This window comes from Oratosquilla oratoria, chromosome 33 (genome assembly GCF_046742065.1).
Source record: "Oratosquilla oratoria isolate Oo_2021 chromosome 33, ASM4674206v1, whole genome shotgun sequence".
Lineage (NCBI taxonomy): Eukaryota > Metazoa > Arthropoda > Malacostraca > Stomatopoda > Squillidae > Oratosquilla > Oratosquilla oratoria.
In genome coordinates this window covers 22,647,285-22,665,462 of record NC_134809.1, presented here as the reverse complement: position 1 = coordinate 22,665,462, position 18,178 = coordinate 22,647,285, and the positions used below count along the sequence as shown (strand labels likewise).

Here is an 18,178-nt window from a genome sequence, read left to right as displayed (position 1 = left end):
TTATGGAACTTGTGGCAATTCAAATGTGACAGACGTAAGATGCAATAGTACCATTTTTTTTTTTTACTTTAAAGAGAGTTGTATCTTAACGCACACTATTAATGTATTTATTAGATTTCTTGTTGCTCACAATGAATGCATAACTAATGTCTTATTGCTTATCGTACGATATGCGTATTCATAGTGTCGGCAACGTTTCCGGTCATACACTAGTTGGGTCTTCAGATTGTGTACAGAACTCAAAGAGTAAACAGGACGGATGTGACAGTTGTGTTCAATATTAGTGGATTGACCACCATTTAAGATTGGAATAATACATTATATTTGACATTGCTATAGTATAGCAATGTCACTTAAGTCGGTAAGTGATCTATTTTCGACCATCATATTTACTCTTTGTTTTTCAAACAACTTGTGAATGAGTTAAAACCAAAGAAACCTGTCCTCTCCTCATATTCGACCTTTGTCCGCGTACTGCCCCAACCTTTTCTATATTTCATCCTTAATTTAGACTTTTAGGTATTATTTTAGTTGTGCACAACTACGAGATATAGTATTAGATAATTAGATATTAATTTTGTAAATTATAATACATGAACGTAATATGCGATTTTCTTGATGGAAAAAAAACTTGCTTTTATTCCAATTTTGGCTAACTGCTCTAGTACTACATTTCCGTGGCTCGTAGACTTCCCATTCGCAATGGTGTTCCCCATATATATATAACCTGAATAGCCATGTAGTTATTGCCGCAGTAAGGGTGTTATTCAAGGTTGTCATGACTCCTACACTAACAAGGCAAGAGGGAATTACAAGGTGGCATTCAAGATTAAATGTATTAAGCGTCACTATGTATTGGGGTGAACGGTCAAAATCCTAATCGTTAGGTTAGGTTATGTAGTGTTATGTCCTCCCCCCCCCCTACTATTTTCCTATTTGGGGTTTTGTCATGTATTCGGAATGGGTATGGTAAAGAACATTGTGCATACTTTGTTCTATGAGGGTTTGGATTGGGCTTGTGAAAAAACAAAATTGATATATTAGTGGCCCGGTGTAACACAGTATTGTATTATAACTTGTTCATTACGGCAGTGGTGGTCACTTTTAAAGGAGAAATTAAGGTTTATAGAAGTGCACACCTAAGTGATGTATAGATAAAAGAGTACATATTATTTTTGATAATTAGAGCTCATCAACGTAATGTCCGTTTTTATTATTATTTTTTGCGGAAATCAATAATAATAATAATAATATAATTGCTAAAAGCAAATGTTCTACCGAGCAGGACTGCGACATTTGAGACGCCATGTTGGCATATGTCCAGCTCCGGACGTCGATATCCCTGACGAAGACAACTCAGATAGCCTCTAGCATTGCAGGCACCGCATTACTAAATTCAGGTTAGGTTAGACGAATTTATCGTACTTAAATTTCTTCGACTTCGGATCTAACAAAACAAAGCTTGCGTCTCAAGCGCTCGTCGCGACTCTGTTCTGTAGTGTATTGCGTTTAGCAACTTTTCCCAAGAAAAACATTACGTTGATACATTATATTTTGCAATATTAATGTTAGATTTCATATTGGTATTGCTAAAGGGAACTTTGCACAAAGAGGTATTTTCGTTGATGTTGATCGTGTTAGTTTGATACCAGATATATTTGAAGGATCTTTAGAAAATTATTGTTGACGTTGGAAACTCGCGATAGGGTATTAGGTCAGACTACCAGTGTTGTCAATATGACAGTGTCTATTTAAACGAATGGTTCTACATTGTTTTATATATATATATATATATATATATATATATAATGAAAACTCGGAGAGTTCTTAATTCATTTCGAACTTTGTTTCAACTTGTTTCTTTTAGTCTCAACTCTCGCGACCGTAGGGTAGCCCTTGGCTTCACTGCATTTTCGTCGTCGTCGTCGTCGTCGTCGTCGTCGTCGTCGTCGTCGTCGTCGTCGTCATCATCATCATCATCATCATCATCATCATCATCATCATCATCATCATCATCATCATCATCATCATCATCATCATCATCATCATCATCATCATCATCATCATCATCATCATCATCATCATCATCATCATCATCATCATCATCATCATCATCATCATCATCATCATCATCATCATCATCATCATCATCATCATCATGACTGTGTTGTTTACAGACATACCCATATTCCTCCTCTCCTTAACACCTATCCCCCCAATCTGTCTCTCTACTCCCCCCTCCCTCTCCCGTTACCCCCTCCTTCACGAATATCCCCCCACCCCCGTACCTCTCTGCCATTTCCCCCTTTCTTCTAATTCCTCTGAGTTCTCCGATATTAGTCCTTGATTTTATTATCGTTGCCACATTTTAGCAGGTCATGGGAATGTCTCCTGAGATTGGTCCACATTCTCGTCTGACATCTTGTCTTTCCTTTTACCGTTTGACGTTATCCAATACGACAAGATCACGTCCATGTTTGTTGTTTTTCCAGCCCTGTCTTCTCGCTTACTGTTTTTGTTCATGCACTTGCATTTTTTTTGTAGCTATTTGGTAATCCCCCGACTGTTGGTATATTTTCGGTTTATAAATTTATTGAGAAAATACATATTTCTTTTTTGCCTGCTTGGTCCAAAGACAAGCGAATTCAAACCCTCATCCCCAGCAATACAGTCTGCGTGCGTCACGGTGTCGTTGCAGCAAGCCGATACAGTTTCGCCGCATAGATTTCGTGTCTTCACTAACAATTTCCTTCGACTGACGTTTGAAAGGGCAGACATTGCATTACAAATTCAGTTGCCTTCGCATTTACATATCATGAAACTGCGTTCTAATTACCTCTCCTTGATCTGGCTTAATACTACATACGCTGATTTTTTTCACACATTACACTTTTTTTTCTTCCAAAGTCGTGCTCATTAATAGTTCCTGTCACTGTAATTTTAACTCTGTATATTCATTATGTCGATACATTATCTCTCGTTTATGTAGCATTTTTTTGTTAGTTGTATATTTGTTGATCCCACCATGGACCATGTCGTGTTATGAACGTACACATTCGCACGCGTACACACACACACACACACACACACTCTATTCAAGATATTAAGAAAAAACTTGATGCTGAGAGATACAAAGACGGGTCACCACGAGCATAGCTCCCTTCCCGTATAATACAACTATATAGGTAAATACACACACACGCACGCGCGCGCTACCTTCGGAAGCTGACCGTCCTGCCCGGGCCACATTACATATATAAACACAGTCCCATACCTTCTATCGTACACTTATTAAACAACATCTAATCCAAACATCATAATAACACTAAGACGCACCTATAATTTTATATGTTCATGCTTTATATATTTGTTTAGTGCACAATCACTTCAGCATCATATGTATTGGTAATCATTTATTATGTAGTCTCTTACCATAATATGTATATTATCAGCCCTCGGCTGGCACGTTTTCAATAAATCGTTTACATACACGCACGCAAAGGTTGAAACTTGAATGTTTGCATTGTATTCGAATCAAGCAGACTAGTATTTTCTTTTAATTTTTGCAAATATTGAGTGTAGTGAGAAATGAAAAAGATAGCTGAAGGTATTAGCTTTTCGATGGTTGCTCCTGTGTCTATTCCTTTGTGAAGAAATAGACGAGTGTATTCATCCAAAAATTGAAGTTGACACACCCTTAAAGAGCAGCACATGTAACATTGGTAACTGTTGTGATCATTAGACCAACTTAAAACAAGACGTTGTTCAAATGCATAGACACGTTTCGCCCGATCATCTCCACCACGCAAGCGGTGTCGCATGGGCGGTGTAGATAAGGTTTGAAACTCACAGCGCATGCGCAAATGAATTGCACGTGGAACGTATTGTTTATTTACGACAGTGTAAAAATAGCAAGTGTCGAATGAAAATAAATGTAAAGTTTAAGTATACTGAATGCATGAAAACATTTGAAATGGATCTGTGTAAAGCTGAATGCCTTATATCTGCTAGTACCGTAATACCTGTGATGTTATTTTTATGTATATAACTATGTACATGTATTCATATTATAGGACATAGGATCTTTATTGAAGTCAAGGTCATCCTTGTATGAAGTAACTAATCAAGAATCTTTTCACTCTCCTTGCACCGTCTCGCATCATGAAATAAATCGCGTGATGTTGCCCAGGAGTAAATATTTGAAGGCAAAATGCGCGCGCACGCACACACACAGACACACACACACACACACACACACACACACACACACACACACACACACACACACACACACACACACACACACACACACACACACATCTCGTGGCACAGTGGTTAGAGTTCCCGGCTGCCACTACTGCGATCCGGGTTCGAATCCCGCCCAGGAGTGAACTAATTTCAGTATCACTGCGCTTCGAGTCGTTACTCCAACTCACGCGGGTGGGGAGTATGCGAGCTCTGGGCTCTCTTGTGGAAGGGAAATAGATGTCGATCACGAGTCCAACACGTGATCCAAGACAATGGTGAATCACACACACACACACATTCCGTGTGGAACTGGAGCGTGATATTCTATTATAGTTTACATACTATGGGACACTGAGTAGACTACGCTGTAGCATAACTATCAGAATGTAAAGGTAGTGAACACGGCAAATTGAAAAAATATATATATATATATATATATATATATATATATATATATATGAAAAAAAAACTTGATTACAAATGACTATTGTCATCTGGATTTCTTGGACTGAAACGTCGCTTCTTGTGGCGGATTGCCTCGAGGCTCCCTGCTATTGGTTGTTCTGGTACCAAACGTTTTGTGTTCACCCCGTCCATATAAATGCTTGCGCATGATTAACCCTTACTTCAGTTGCACTCATGACGATAGCTTCGGTCAGACTATACATGCGGAGGTAAGTGTACTGTACACTCTGAATTCTAGGCAAGTTTGGTTAATGCAAGGTCTATATATATATATAGATCTTGGGTTAATGTTTAGCTGAAAAATGTTAATGAAATGATTAATTTGTTAGAAAGTGGACGCTTTAATTTCTGAATGATTCTTTGTGTAAGCCTACTGCGAATACACTGCTGTATTAGCGTACTGGTACTTGGACTCTACGGAAATGAACTTTATATATATATATATATATATATATATATATATATATATATTGGTGTATTTTCGGAGCAGGTTCTCTTTTAAACATGTTTGATTGAATACGACAGCATTCTGGAAGTTGTTAATTTTCTTTCGTATGTTTTCTATTTTTCTAATATTCTTCCCTTGGATAGGGTGAGCATAAATCAATTCCTTATAATTCTTCATTTTATTACACGACGTTTCGTTTCTAATAAGACATCTTCTGGTATTTCTGTTTTTTTAGATACAGTAAATATTTATTGTATCTTTAGAAACAGAAATACCAGAAGATGTCTTATTAGAGACGAAACGCCGTATAATAAAATGAAGAATTATAAGGAATTGGTTTATACCCACCCTATCCAAGGGAAGAATATAATTAGAAAATATACGAAAAAAAAACAACTTCCAGAATGCTGTCGTATTCATATATATATATATATATATATATATATATATATATATATATATACATACAAATATACATATATATATATATATATATATATACTGGGGACCATTCAGTGTATGTTATAATGGGGGAGAGAAAGACTTTAAAGTTGTATGGTTGGGTGACATGACAAAGTTCGTTTATTTGTATATATTTATTAATTTGATTATTTATTTATGTGTAGGACTTCAGATCACCTAAAGGAAAGATGCACCAGCCTGACTCCTCACAGTTGACCTCTTCCCTTGACTACGGTCCCTGGGATCCAGAGAACATAAGGGAGGAGGAGGAGGAGGACGTGTTTGATGACGAACCGAACGACGAGGAAGATGTCCGTGTAAGTAACGCGAAATCTCGGGACCGTCCTCGGATCATGAGTACTGGAAGACGCTCTACTTGTTCCAAAGAGTGTTAGTAAAAGGAAAAAAAAAAGTGTGATGGCAAGTTCGTTGGTCTCCATTGTTCTAACTACGGTCACACACCTCTTGGACATCATATTTTCTTGCCGTTAGTTCGTAAGACATTACTTAACATTTTCCATGTCGTATAATGTGATTATCACACTTGACCCAGAAGGCGCAACAGTTAGATATTTGCAAATTCGTGTTTTCTTTGCAGGGAGCAGAAGAATTCACTGGTGGAAACTCTTTGTTGTCGTCCAAAGAGGGTTTAGTGGTGCAAGGGGAGATGTCTATACTTGGAGGACAGGGGCCAACGCGACAGATAGTCACCCTGCAGTCCTTGACTGCTGGCTGGACAAACCACCTTCGTGATTCAGGCTATGTCCCTTCACCCACCAGTGCCCACTCTTTCACGTTCTCCTCAAGTGAGGACGAAGAAGAGGAGAAGAAGATGTCTGCTGTTGAGGGGAAAGGAGTCACCCCACCGATTAATATTCCTCGAGCTCGAAGTCGGACACTTCCCTCTCGGGGACCTGCGCACCCTCCCACACATCCCTCGGGAGAGAAGGCCAGGACTGCTCTCAAGGTGGAGCAAGGGGTGAGAACGAAGGTAGTGACGGAGGAACACCCCTTACTTCGTCGACAGCAGGATCAGGGGCACAGCACTCCCGGCCAACGCAATCGAACTCGATCATGTCCGGAGCTCCTACCCAGCCATCACCTGACGCCCCTTTGTTCACACACGCCAGTGGTCGTGCAGAGGAGCAAGTACGTGCACCAGCGGAACTGGTCCTCGCCTGCAACAACGCCGGAGGGAACGCCGATCTTCACACCCCCGTCGCATCTGCTGCCTCCGAGGACCACCCCAAGGACCACCAGGTCCTTGAGGGAGATGCTGATCGACTTGACGGAGGAGCCGGGTGAGTAGGCTTATCTTGATAGTTTTTTTCTGACTGATCACTGCGTCTTCCTTTTATGAACTAAGTGTACACATGTAACTGGCTAACCTGTTTGTGGAATACGATATGCTCAAGGCCAGTGATGTCCAAACATTTTCGCCTATTGTACCCTTTCCTTCTCCTACTGTTACGTACCTCCCCCCTACCCCGCCCACTATGGCTGAACAACATCTGTTTTTATTTAATATAATGCAAATAATTATGTTTGTGTGTTTATTGTTTGTTCACGTACCCGTCCTTCCGCTCCCTCTTTTTGTCGTCATAGATCAAGGGAAGTTTCTGGTGTGTGTCCCTTGTTTGTTCACGTACTCTTATGATCTTTTTTGCCGGCTCCGGTTTGGACAACACTGCTCTAGGACACACCATGAATCAGGAGAGAACGGGTGCAAAGACAGTGGGTAAGAGGGAATCCCGTCCGAGTGTGGGAAAGATGCACCCGTGCTATTTTTTTTTTTCACACACTCCAGTGTTTAGTGGTGCAGGCAGGATCCGACTCCAGTAGGTTTTAAGGATTTGTGTAGCTTGTTTCCAAGGTTCCAGAGCTGTGTGGAGGGACACACACACACACACACACACACACACACACACACACACACACACACACACACACACACACACACACCTACACCTACCTACCTACCTACCTACCTACCTACCTACCTGCCTACCTACCTACCTACCTACCTACCTACCTACCTACCTACATGGACGAAGAGATGACAAAACTCTTAGAAAAACTGGTCCGTCCAAGACTAGAATACGCATCAGTGGTATGGTCTCCACACAGAGTGAAGGATATAAGCACGACCGAGGGAATACAAAGGGGAGCAACCAGACTAGTTCCCAGCCTGGCAGATAGGTAAAATGAGGTGAGATTAAAGTCACTGGAACTGCCAACTCGAAGAGAGGTGATATGATTATAGTATTTAGGTTGATAAAGGGGATAGGCTACATTGACAGAAGGTGGAGAGACGAGATCGAGAAGTTTGCAGGAGTGACGTGGCAGATGATGGCACGGTCGTGTGATTCATGGAACGCTATGAAGGAGGCCTTTGTTCAGCAGTGGACTCGGGATGGCTGATTTAATTGAAATGGGGATAGGCTACGTTGACAGAAGTTATCTCTTGATTAGGGAAGGGAGAGGACAATTTAAGGAAGACTACGTGCCTAAAGCCTCGTTTACACGGGCAAGCTGAAAGGCAAGTCAAGCATGCAAGTCACCCGATATTGGAGAGGAAAGCGAGCAAGTACATGTTCACACAAGCCACTTGGCAAGTGGCCTGTATGAATATGTGCTTGCTCACTTTCCTTTCCAGCTTGCCCTATGTAAACCAGGTGTAAAAGCCTCGTTTAGACGGGGCAAGCTGAGAGGCAATTTAAGTGTGCAAGTTGCTTGCTACAAATTACTTTCCGTATGTAGACATTTGCTCGACAAAGAATATTAGGGAAATTGCCCAATTCTTTACCAAGCAGATCTTTATACAGGGCGAGTTACTTGCACAATTAGCTTGCCTCTCAGCTTGCCCCGTGTAAACGAAGCTATAGGATGTGAGGAAATTCAGTTTTCCGTGCAAATGCATATATACTTGGAATAGCTTAAGTGATGGAGTCCAATCTGGAACAATACATGAAAACATATTGGGACAGTACATGACTTTGAGGCTAAGCATAATTTTAAAAGAGAAAACGGCTTTCATTGAGTGTTGTTCCTCTCCTGGGACGCTGTCACGGACGCGCGCACACATTTTACGTCGTCATATCACTGATCGTCGATTCACTTCCCGGGTAATTTTAATGTTAATTTCAACTACTTATGTGACGTTCATAGTATTTTTATTTTTATATAATTTTTTTGTTTATGAGAGTATGGTAATTTGCACCGAACTAATGCAAATAACTCCGAATATAATTATCAACTGCGTACATCACGAACATCATTAAAACATTATAGGATAGGGGAAGTCCGAAATGTTTGTGTATTCTAACACTACGGCTATTATTATTATAGCGTAATTATTATTTATTAGTTACCTATTTAATTTGTTTACATTAAGTGTTGTCATTTTTTATGAGTAATAGTAAAGTAGTAGTGTTATACGTGAAGCCTTCAGAACAAAGGTCGAGACCTACACAAAATACCACAAGTATTACTCATTTCCTTTTGGTCTGTCCCCGAGCTTGAGACAGACTGCATCCGTTTTCCGTGGATCAATCTTTTGCTTGCCTCTGATTTCCCGTAGAAGTTGTACGTTTACGTTTTATTTTATTTTTTATTTCGGTGTGCATGTGAAAGAAAATGTCATCGTTGTCTCACGGATTTCCTTTGTCCAGTATTATCAGTATAATGTTTTTTTTTCTGATATCAATGTTCGTTTAATCGTGTAGTGTGAGTGTATGTGTGTGCGTACGTGCGCGCTGCATGCATGTACTTGTTTAGTGGTAGCTAGTGGGGCAGATTATTTTAGCTAGTCGCATCTCACTATGCAGTTCTGACCTCAGCCCGTGGTGTCAATTTGTGATTGATGGCCTTGAATTCGAGAAGCTTCTGCACAACCCCCCTTAGCCTTAGTAGGGGAACTGATAATTAATAAAAGAACAACTTATTTGAATACATTCAGAATTATTTAACGCTATCAGATAAAATTTTATGATATTTTAATGTGTTTCTAGTTGCCGTATCCTGATTGTGCATGTGAACTCTTGCATATTCCATATATGGATTTAGCTACAATTTGTAATTGCTTACTATTGAAAAATAAGAATCTATATTATGCACTACAGGGGCTATGTGTGAAGTGGTCTGCGCGTACGCGACTTTACTCTCTTGTCCCTTGGCAGACCTGCACGTGTGGTCGGGCAGGCCGAGCGTCTGCGTCAGGCTGCGTTCGCAGTGCTGCCAAGTGAGGGTAACTCTGTTTTAGGGTGATTTGAGCACCACCAGGGTAACAGGATAGAAATATGAAAAATGCTGACTTTTAGGGTAATTTTACCACTGCAAAACACATAAAAATTGAGCCATTTACTTAGAGAGGGGAGGGGGAGGAGGATTCTGCACAGAGTTCGCAAGAACTAGCAAAGGTGAAAATCAAAGACCCCGGTTAATTTTTCCCATACTTGCGTGGTTGGGTAACTATCACGCATGCCTCTATCGAGAAACAGGGTATATGTAATCTTGATTTTTATATTGAAAAGGCATCGCAGTTTCTTAATGACCCATTGTTTGAATTTCAAAACATTAGGGCCTCAGTTTATTTCGATGAAAAATATCCCATCCATTGCCTTATTAGTATCAAAGTTTCAAAATCTTATCCCTGAGAATGACTTTAGACATTGACAATGAGTGGTATTTGCTACAGAACACAGATATGAATGTTCTAAGCGACACTGGTTCTTGGAAATTTGGATGGACGTTAAGAGTATGAAGAAAGGTGATGGCACACCCATTTCCACTGGTGGGAAACTTCATGATAAAACTGTAATGTTTGCCTCACTCAGGCGCAAGTGTAGATTTTTTTCTCTATCAATCTTTTGAAAACAAAAATGATAAATTCCCTGAATATAAACACACTAATTTGAATTATTAATGCAAAGAGAAATTTGAAAATTCAATATCAGGCAAATTCGAATTTGCATAATCACACGTGAGTCTGATTACAGACAGCATATACTAACCTGACCGAAGGTAAACGAACATGGAACAGTGGCAACTTAATGGATAGCCGTGTTAGTACATGTGAGCATTATATTTTATACAAATTCATTACGGTACACGTAAAAATAATTTCCATTACATATGCATACATGTGTATGATCTTAATAGATATATTTTTAACAAACAGGGTGTTAATGGTGAATTTATGGTAAAATACTCGACCTGGCAGCACTGTGCGTTCGTTAGTTCGTACGTTCGTGTGTGCGTGCGTGGATATGTACGTACGTACGTGTCGTAGCTCTTGGAAATGGGTGGTCCAGTATTAGTAGTTGTACTAATACAGGACAGAACTGCGCAATAAATCTTGTATCATTAATCATGTTATGGGAACTCTGTAAAACTTCTAGTGGTTCATCTATCTTCCAGATTTGTGCATGAAAACACTATAGTTTGATCAGTTATGTTCCATCAAAACAAAACTTCCCCGTGAATGATAAATATGGAATAAAAGATACCCAACTGCTCAGAGTAGTTTTCTCATTGCGATAGGATTCGCTATGATAATAGCACCCTTGTTCTGCTGTGTTCTGGCTATTTTCATTTGTAACTGCCTCCCGTCCCAAGCTCCTGGTCGCTTTACCGGGGTTCAGAGCTCAACTGGGATTGTCTCTCGGCGCGACAGTTGCTCTTTACTTTGTTATCCACGATTTATACAAATTATCTAAACACTAGCTCATATACATAACCCACACTTTCGAAGTCCCTCAGAACGTTACATACACATGGATAGACAGTGATTGGTCACTAGAAACAATGTTTCTCAAAAGGACCAAAACGACATGTTGGCAAGCGAGTGGTGACGCGCAGGTGCATCCTGGAAAACAAGAAGAATTGTCACTAAACAAATCCAGCTTGAGCCTGCGACCACTGCCCTAGCCTTTGTGGCAGGTCGCGACGTCCAGTAGTGGGTGGGGAGAGGAGGTATCTTCCTCTTTCGAAAAATCTCACGTAGCTGACTGTGAACACGGCAGAAAATAATAACTTCCCATGATGTTCGACGTTGTATATGTATTTTGCTCCAGCATTTACTCATCACCACTTACGATTCTAAGGTCTTAACGTCGTGTAGATATTTGCATATAAGTAAAATTTTTAATCTACAAGTGCATGCGTACGTACTTGATGTGCTAAGTGATGTACACATAAGTGGCCAGACACGTGGAAAGAAACCCAGCGATAAAGAGGCAAGTACCACCAACTCTACACGTTCTATCAAGAACATTTCCGATCGGGAGCCAGTGACGTGTTGTTTATACTTCACTATAGGGCAGCGTTTCTCATCCTTTTTACCCTTGCGTAACCTTTAAAATGAATTGCATATCTCAAGGGACCCCTGCGCAAAAACAACAACAACAACCATATACCATATTTTCCTCTATTTATTATCATCGTTATAATAGGTTAAATAGGATGGTGTCTATATTACGTTATTACAATAACCAAGAATATGTCGTGCGTGTTTAATTATATTACGTATATGAAATTAAATAGAAAATCAAAAGTACATTAGCTTATCTCACTTGTTCTCGCGGAACCCTTAGGGACCTTTTGCGGAACCTTAGGGTTCCGGGGAACCTTGGTTGAGCAACGGCTATACAGTATTTAAATGTATTGCAGATCGTATAATCATGCAGGCAAAGGTAAAACTGTTTGAATTAGAGTTTAGTTGCGCTCGGGTCTCCGTGGTTCGACGAGTTGATCGACACGCCACAACAAAAGAACATCGACACACAAGTATATTACCATACTACAGGTGTCATGTCACCATAGGTGTTCAATGTACATGGGTGGGGTGGTGCGGAAGGTAAAGGCGAAGTTAATGGGCAGGACACAAGAGATTGTTATAGAAAAGTGGGAGGTGAGCCAGTTGTTGTTTGCTTATGACACTGCGCTTGTGGCAGGATCAGAGGAGGGATTGGGGGAGTTAGTGGTGGAGTTTGGGAAGGTATGCAATAGGAGAAAGTTGAAAGTAAATGTGGGTAAAAGGTGATGATATGTACAAAGGTAGGGATGGACGTGAGTTGATAGTAAGTCTAAAAGGAGGGAGGCTGGAGGGAATGGATAGTTTTAGGTACTTGGGGTCACATGCGACAGGAAAGGGAGGAGAGGAGGTTGAAGATAAACTATATAGAGAAAATCAAGTAAATGCCTTGGTGGATTGAAAAGTGTTATGAGGAATAGGCATCTGGGAATGGATGCATTGTATAAAGCAGACTTGGAATTTAAGAGAGGCAGAGAGGAAAAAATTAAACGTGTTTGAGATGAAATGTCTGAGAAGCATGGTAGGGGTCACTAGGTTGGATTGAGTGAGAAATAAGACGATGAGGAGAGCGGAAGTGGAGAAGAAGAAGGCAAATAGAGCTGACGAAGTATTATTGTGATGGTTTGGACACATGAAAAGAATAAATGATGAAAAGTTAGTAAAAGAAGTGTGGAAGGCAGAAGTGGAGTGAACGTGAGGGGACGACCAAGGATGAGATGGATGGGTGGGATGAAAAGGGCGTTGAGAAAGAGGGGAATGTCTGTTGAGCTAGGAAGGGAAGAGGTAGGAAAGAGGCCAAACGCAAGGCTCGGGCTATATAAGGAGTAAAATGTTTTTCATCGATATTATTTCTGAAGAAGCCCTGCTGGGCGAAACGTAAAATATATTGGACTCCCATACTCTGCGTTTGGCCTCTTCCCTACAGAGCTGTTGCAGTCATTGCTGCTTTTACTCATTCTCAAGAGGTAGGAAATAGGGATGAGTGGAGAGTGACTGTGTATAGAGGATACTGTTATGCAAGGAAGGGAGGGGCGGGAGATGGGGGGGGGGGTGCTTATGTGTGAATGATATTTTGACGCCCAGGATAGTGGGCGAGATACAGGGATGACCCATCATCCAGTAGGAGCTAAGATAAATTGGGGGGGGGGTGAGTGTGGTGGACGTGAATGGGATTAGGTAGGTGCCATTGATTTTGGCTACCTCCCATATAAAAAGGAAAAAACTCTTGGTATATAGACATGCGTATGGTAGAACCCCCCCCCCCCCATACTCAAGGAATCCTGCATATGTAATTAATCGTTCTTTTAAGGGGACACAAGAAAACGTGCAAAAACAATAGAGAAGTATTTGGGTGTGTTGGACATGTATAACTGGTTACCTCAGAAACATGTTATTGTGGGCGAGACATACAGGACGTTAGCGAACGTAGACATGGCCTCTCGCTACACTGATGGGGAGGTGATGAAAAACGAAAAAAAATAAACTGGTCAGACCAAAACCTAGGAAAGACAGGTGTGATCTCACAAGCTCGCGGAAGGACAAGAGAAGCAATCACACGGATCCCTACCCTAACAAACCATATAAGGAAAGATTATACATGCCGTAATCAGAAGAAAGAGGCGACATAATCGTGGTAAAAATCTGGCGTGTCAAATGTGTTACTAGGCCATGAATTGAATAAAAATGAACTTGCCATAATTTAATGAAATGTAAACGAATTCGTAACATGCGAGTATTACACATTTGACCGAGTGAAGATGTTCTAGCCAAAATGTGACAAGTTGAAACAAGACATCACTTAAAAACAGTATACATGAATGGAGGACGTTCGGGATCGAAACGACCGAACACGCCCCCCCCCCCCTCCGCCGCTCTCTTCACACCCTCCCGCACTCATCTAAAGAACCCACACAATGACTTCTTGGACACCCTTTTCGACTCCTACTTCCGTACTTACTGACAACGGCCATCCTGTCTTCTTTTCATCCTATAATCTATAACCTCGCCCCGTCCACCTAGAGTACTTAGCGATTCCTAACTGCGCTCCTCGGCTGGTTTCCTCTACACCCAGACTCGTCACCAGACTCTGATGACCTCCATCCCCCAGACTATATGACCCTCCCCCACGACTAATGACCTCTGCCCCATAGACTCTATGACCTCTACCCCTCAGATTCTCTATGACATAAAGTCTATGACCTCCAATTCCGGAGTCGCCACATGCACTTTGGTTCACTTGTTAGTACTAATAGGTAGCCGTTTTCTGTGAAGCTGTATTAGTACTAATAGGTAGCCGTTTTCTGTGAAGCTGTATCAAGCGCATTTCTATAGAAGCCAAGTACCGCGCGAAGAAGTCTGTTCGGTGATGAAAACCAACGTCGTAAATCGTTAAGATAAACTCTTGCTACAGCGCTTTAGATCACTGTAGAACCTAGTAGTGGAGACGATTGTACTCCCAACACGTTGATCCTCACCACACTCCCGCAAGCTGACTCACCATACTCTCGCCTGCTCTCTAACCACAATCCCGCCGGCTGACTCTACGCACTCCCACCCTGACTTGACGCACTCCCACCCTGACTTGACGCACTCCCATGTCCTGACTGACTTGATACGCTCCATGATGGCGCAGTGGTAGAGTTCTCGGCTGCCACTACGGGGGTCCGGGTTCGAATGCCGCTCTGGGCTGAAATAATTTCAGCATCGCTGCGCTGCGAGTCGTTACTCCAACTCTCGTGGGCAGGGAGTTTGTGTGTGTGCGCGCGCGCGCGTGTGAAAAGTCACTTCCAACCCCCCTCCGTGACATCCCCCACTTCCACTCCCCCCCCACCTTTTCCTAAACTTCCTTTTCCTATACCAACCCATCTCTCTCAGCTCCCAGCTCCTTCGTCCACTCCCATCTGCTGTATTCGCTCCATCTCCCTTCTCTCCCATCTCCCTCTTCCGTCACCTCTCCCTCCTTTTCCTCCTACGCCCTCTCTTCCTCCTCAGCTTTACCCCCCCTCCCCCCAAGCATTCCCAGGCCATCAATATGAAGGAATTAAGGCAAAATTTGACGAGTGGAAGAAATGGGACTATGTGCACAGATATCTAAACCAGTGTACGAAAGCTATAGATTGTTCACACACAGACACACACACACACACACACACACACACACACACACACACACACACACACACACACACACACACACACACACACACACACACACACACACAGACACACACATACACTCGCGCGCACACACACACACACACACACACACAGACACACACATACACGCGCGCGCACACACACACACACACACACACACACACATACACGCGCGCGCGCGCACACACACACACACACACACACACACACACACACACACACACATACACGCGCGCGCACACACACACACACACACACACACACACACACACACACACACACACACACACACACACACACACACACACACACACACCACACACACACACACACCACACACACACACACCACACACACACACACACACACACACCGCTGTGCTTCGAGTCGTTACTCCAACTCTCGTGGGCGGGGAGTTGGGTGTGTGTGTGCGTGTAAGGTCACAGCATTACCCAGAGATCGGTAGGTCTCTTCTGAGAGGGAAATAGGTGTCGATAGAGTGGTAGAGTTCTCGGCTGCCAGTACGGAGGTCCGGGTTCGAATCCCGCTCAGGGCTGAAATAATTTCAGCATCGCTGCACTGCGAGTCGTTACTCCAACTCTCGTGAGTAGGGAGTTGGTGTGTGTGTGTGCGCGCGCGCGCTAGTGAAAGGTCACAGCATTACCCATAGATCGGTCATATATGAGCTCTGAGTTCTCTTCCAGGAGGAAAATAGCTGTCGATCACGAGTCCAACACGTGATCCAAGACCATGGTGAATCACACACACACGCACACAAACATGAACATGGCCGTTAATGGCCGCGGAGGGATTAATGGAAAGGTTTGAGGAACCTCGCCTACTCCTGTTGTGATGCGATTTCCAGAAGAACGTTCCCGCCAAATGTGACTTGAAATCCTCCACAGTTAGCCAGAGGCGTCGCCGTAACCAAGGTATCCGAGGGCTGACCTTTGAGGATTGTGAGGCACGAGGTCGCACGAGGTGGGTCATGTTAGGTCGATTGCCCTCGGGTCATCGATTGCCCCATGGGACCACAGTAAATTTCCTTTGGTTTCGTTCATTTTTCAGTCGTCGTGATGGATTACGGGTCGACTGTGAGAGCGGTTGTTGGTAGGCGGGAAATCTGGCCGACAAGCAGGAACGCTCGCACGCGCGCGCAGTGGTAGCGTCCTCGGTCGCTGCTACGGCGGTCCGGGTTCGAATCCCGCACAGGGCTGATTGATTTCAGTATCGCTGCGCTGTGAGTCGTTACTCCAGCTCTCGTGGGCGGAGGGTTGGGCGCTGCGCTGTGAATCGTTACTCCTGCTCTCTTGGGCGGAGAGTTGTGTGTGTGTGCGTGTAAAGTCACAGCAATACCCATAGATCGGTCATATACGAGCTCTCTTTCGTGAGGGAATAGTTGTCGATCACGAGTCAAATCACGTGATCCAAGACCATGGTGAAACGCGCGCGCGCACACAGCACCACTTACAATACCGCACACCGCACCGCACTGTATTTTCCAATGCCAAACCTTCCGCCATTTTCAGTCCTCATGGCTTTTTAGCCCCTCGACGTACTTGGCCCCCCACCCCAACCTCATAGAATTTCGCCTTAATCCGGTAATTCCCGACCAGTGCAGGAACCCAAGAACTGCTATATGCACTATGACTTGCTGGTCTCGAGGATTTCAGAGTACAAGGAATCGACTTGAGACGATAGATACGAAAAAATAGATCCTATGTTAATTCCTCTACAATACTTGTGTAAAATCTCTTAACACGAAAGATAAAGTCAAATTAATTTGTAAGTTATTTACAATGCGATTTTTTTCAAACTATTTTTGTTAGAAAAAATATTTGTTGCATAAATTCTATAAGTTATCGTTACAGTAACAATGGCAAGGCGTCTGGGATCGCTGACGAAATAAGAACATGAGAATATAAGAATGAAGGAGACTGCAAGAGACCATAAGGCCTACACTAGGCAGCTCCGTATCCATCACCATCATTATCTCGTACAGCTCGTCACCATTTAGGTGCATGTGACCTTTATCCATCTAATACAAGGTGATGGTAATTGCTTCATGCACCTTGAAACCGCAGCATTATCATTACCTAGGGAATTGATCTTGTTTCCACCCAAGATAAATTTCTTCCGTTGATTCTTGATTTAGGGGCTAATGACGAATGTGTTAGGTGAGTTTGATGGAGAATTTTGAAGGGAATTGAAAAGTGTCTTGGAAGGAGTGAGGAGAAAGATGTAGGGGCTAAGGTGCAGAGGAGCCGTGGGGTGCAGATAGTAATTGTTGTTGTTGTCGTTCCCTAGACTGTCTGTCCGAGCAGTCCCGTCTCCCCAAGGAATGCCACAGCCGAAACTGGGTTTTCCCACAAATCCTTTATAGAGTGTATGTTGTGTTGTTTGCGTGCATGATTGCACGCAGATAGTTGTTGCATGCAGATAGTTGTTGGTGGGGGTGGTAGTGGGGAGGATGGATGGAGTGTTATAGGGATTTGTTGAGTGTGGAGGTTTGGGAAGGTATTAGATATTAGGAAGGTGACCAGTATGAGGGGAAAATATTGGGGCTGTGGAAAGGGATGAGATAC

At 42.6% G+C, this 18,178-nt stretch overlaps 1 protein-coding gene across 2 annotated transcripts in view; it reads left to right on the top strand.

The window, feature by feature from the left end:
* The first annotated feature begins 227 nt into the window (after positions 1-227).
* The window catches only part of LOC143017796 (uncharacterized), a 28,610-nt gene continuing 10,659 nt past the window's right edge, over positions 228-18,178 (top strand). For both annotated transcript variants that reach the window (XR_012965698.1, XM_076172688.1), the window contains exons 1-3: positions 228-361; positions 5,788-5,940; positions 6,222-6,924. Coding sequence is in view for 1 of the 2 variants with exons in the window: in XM_076172688.1 (XP_076028803.1) it covers positions 347-361; positions 5,788-5,940; positions 6,222-6,924 (871 nt within the window). In the remaining variant the exon portion in view is untranslated. The remainder of the gene's footprint in view (positions 362-5,787; positions 5,941-6,221; positions 6,925-18,178) is intronic.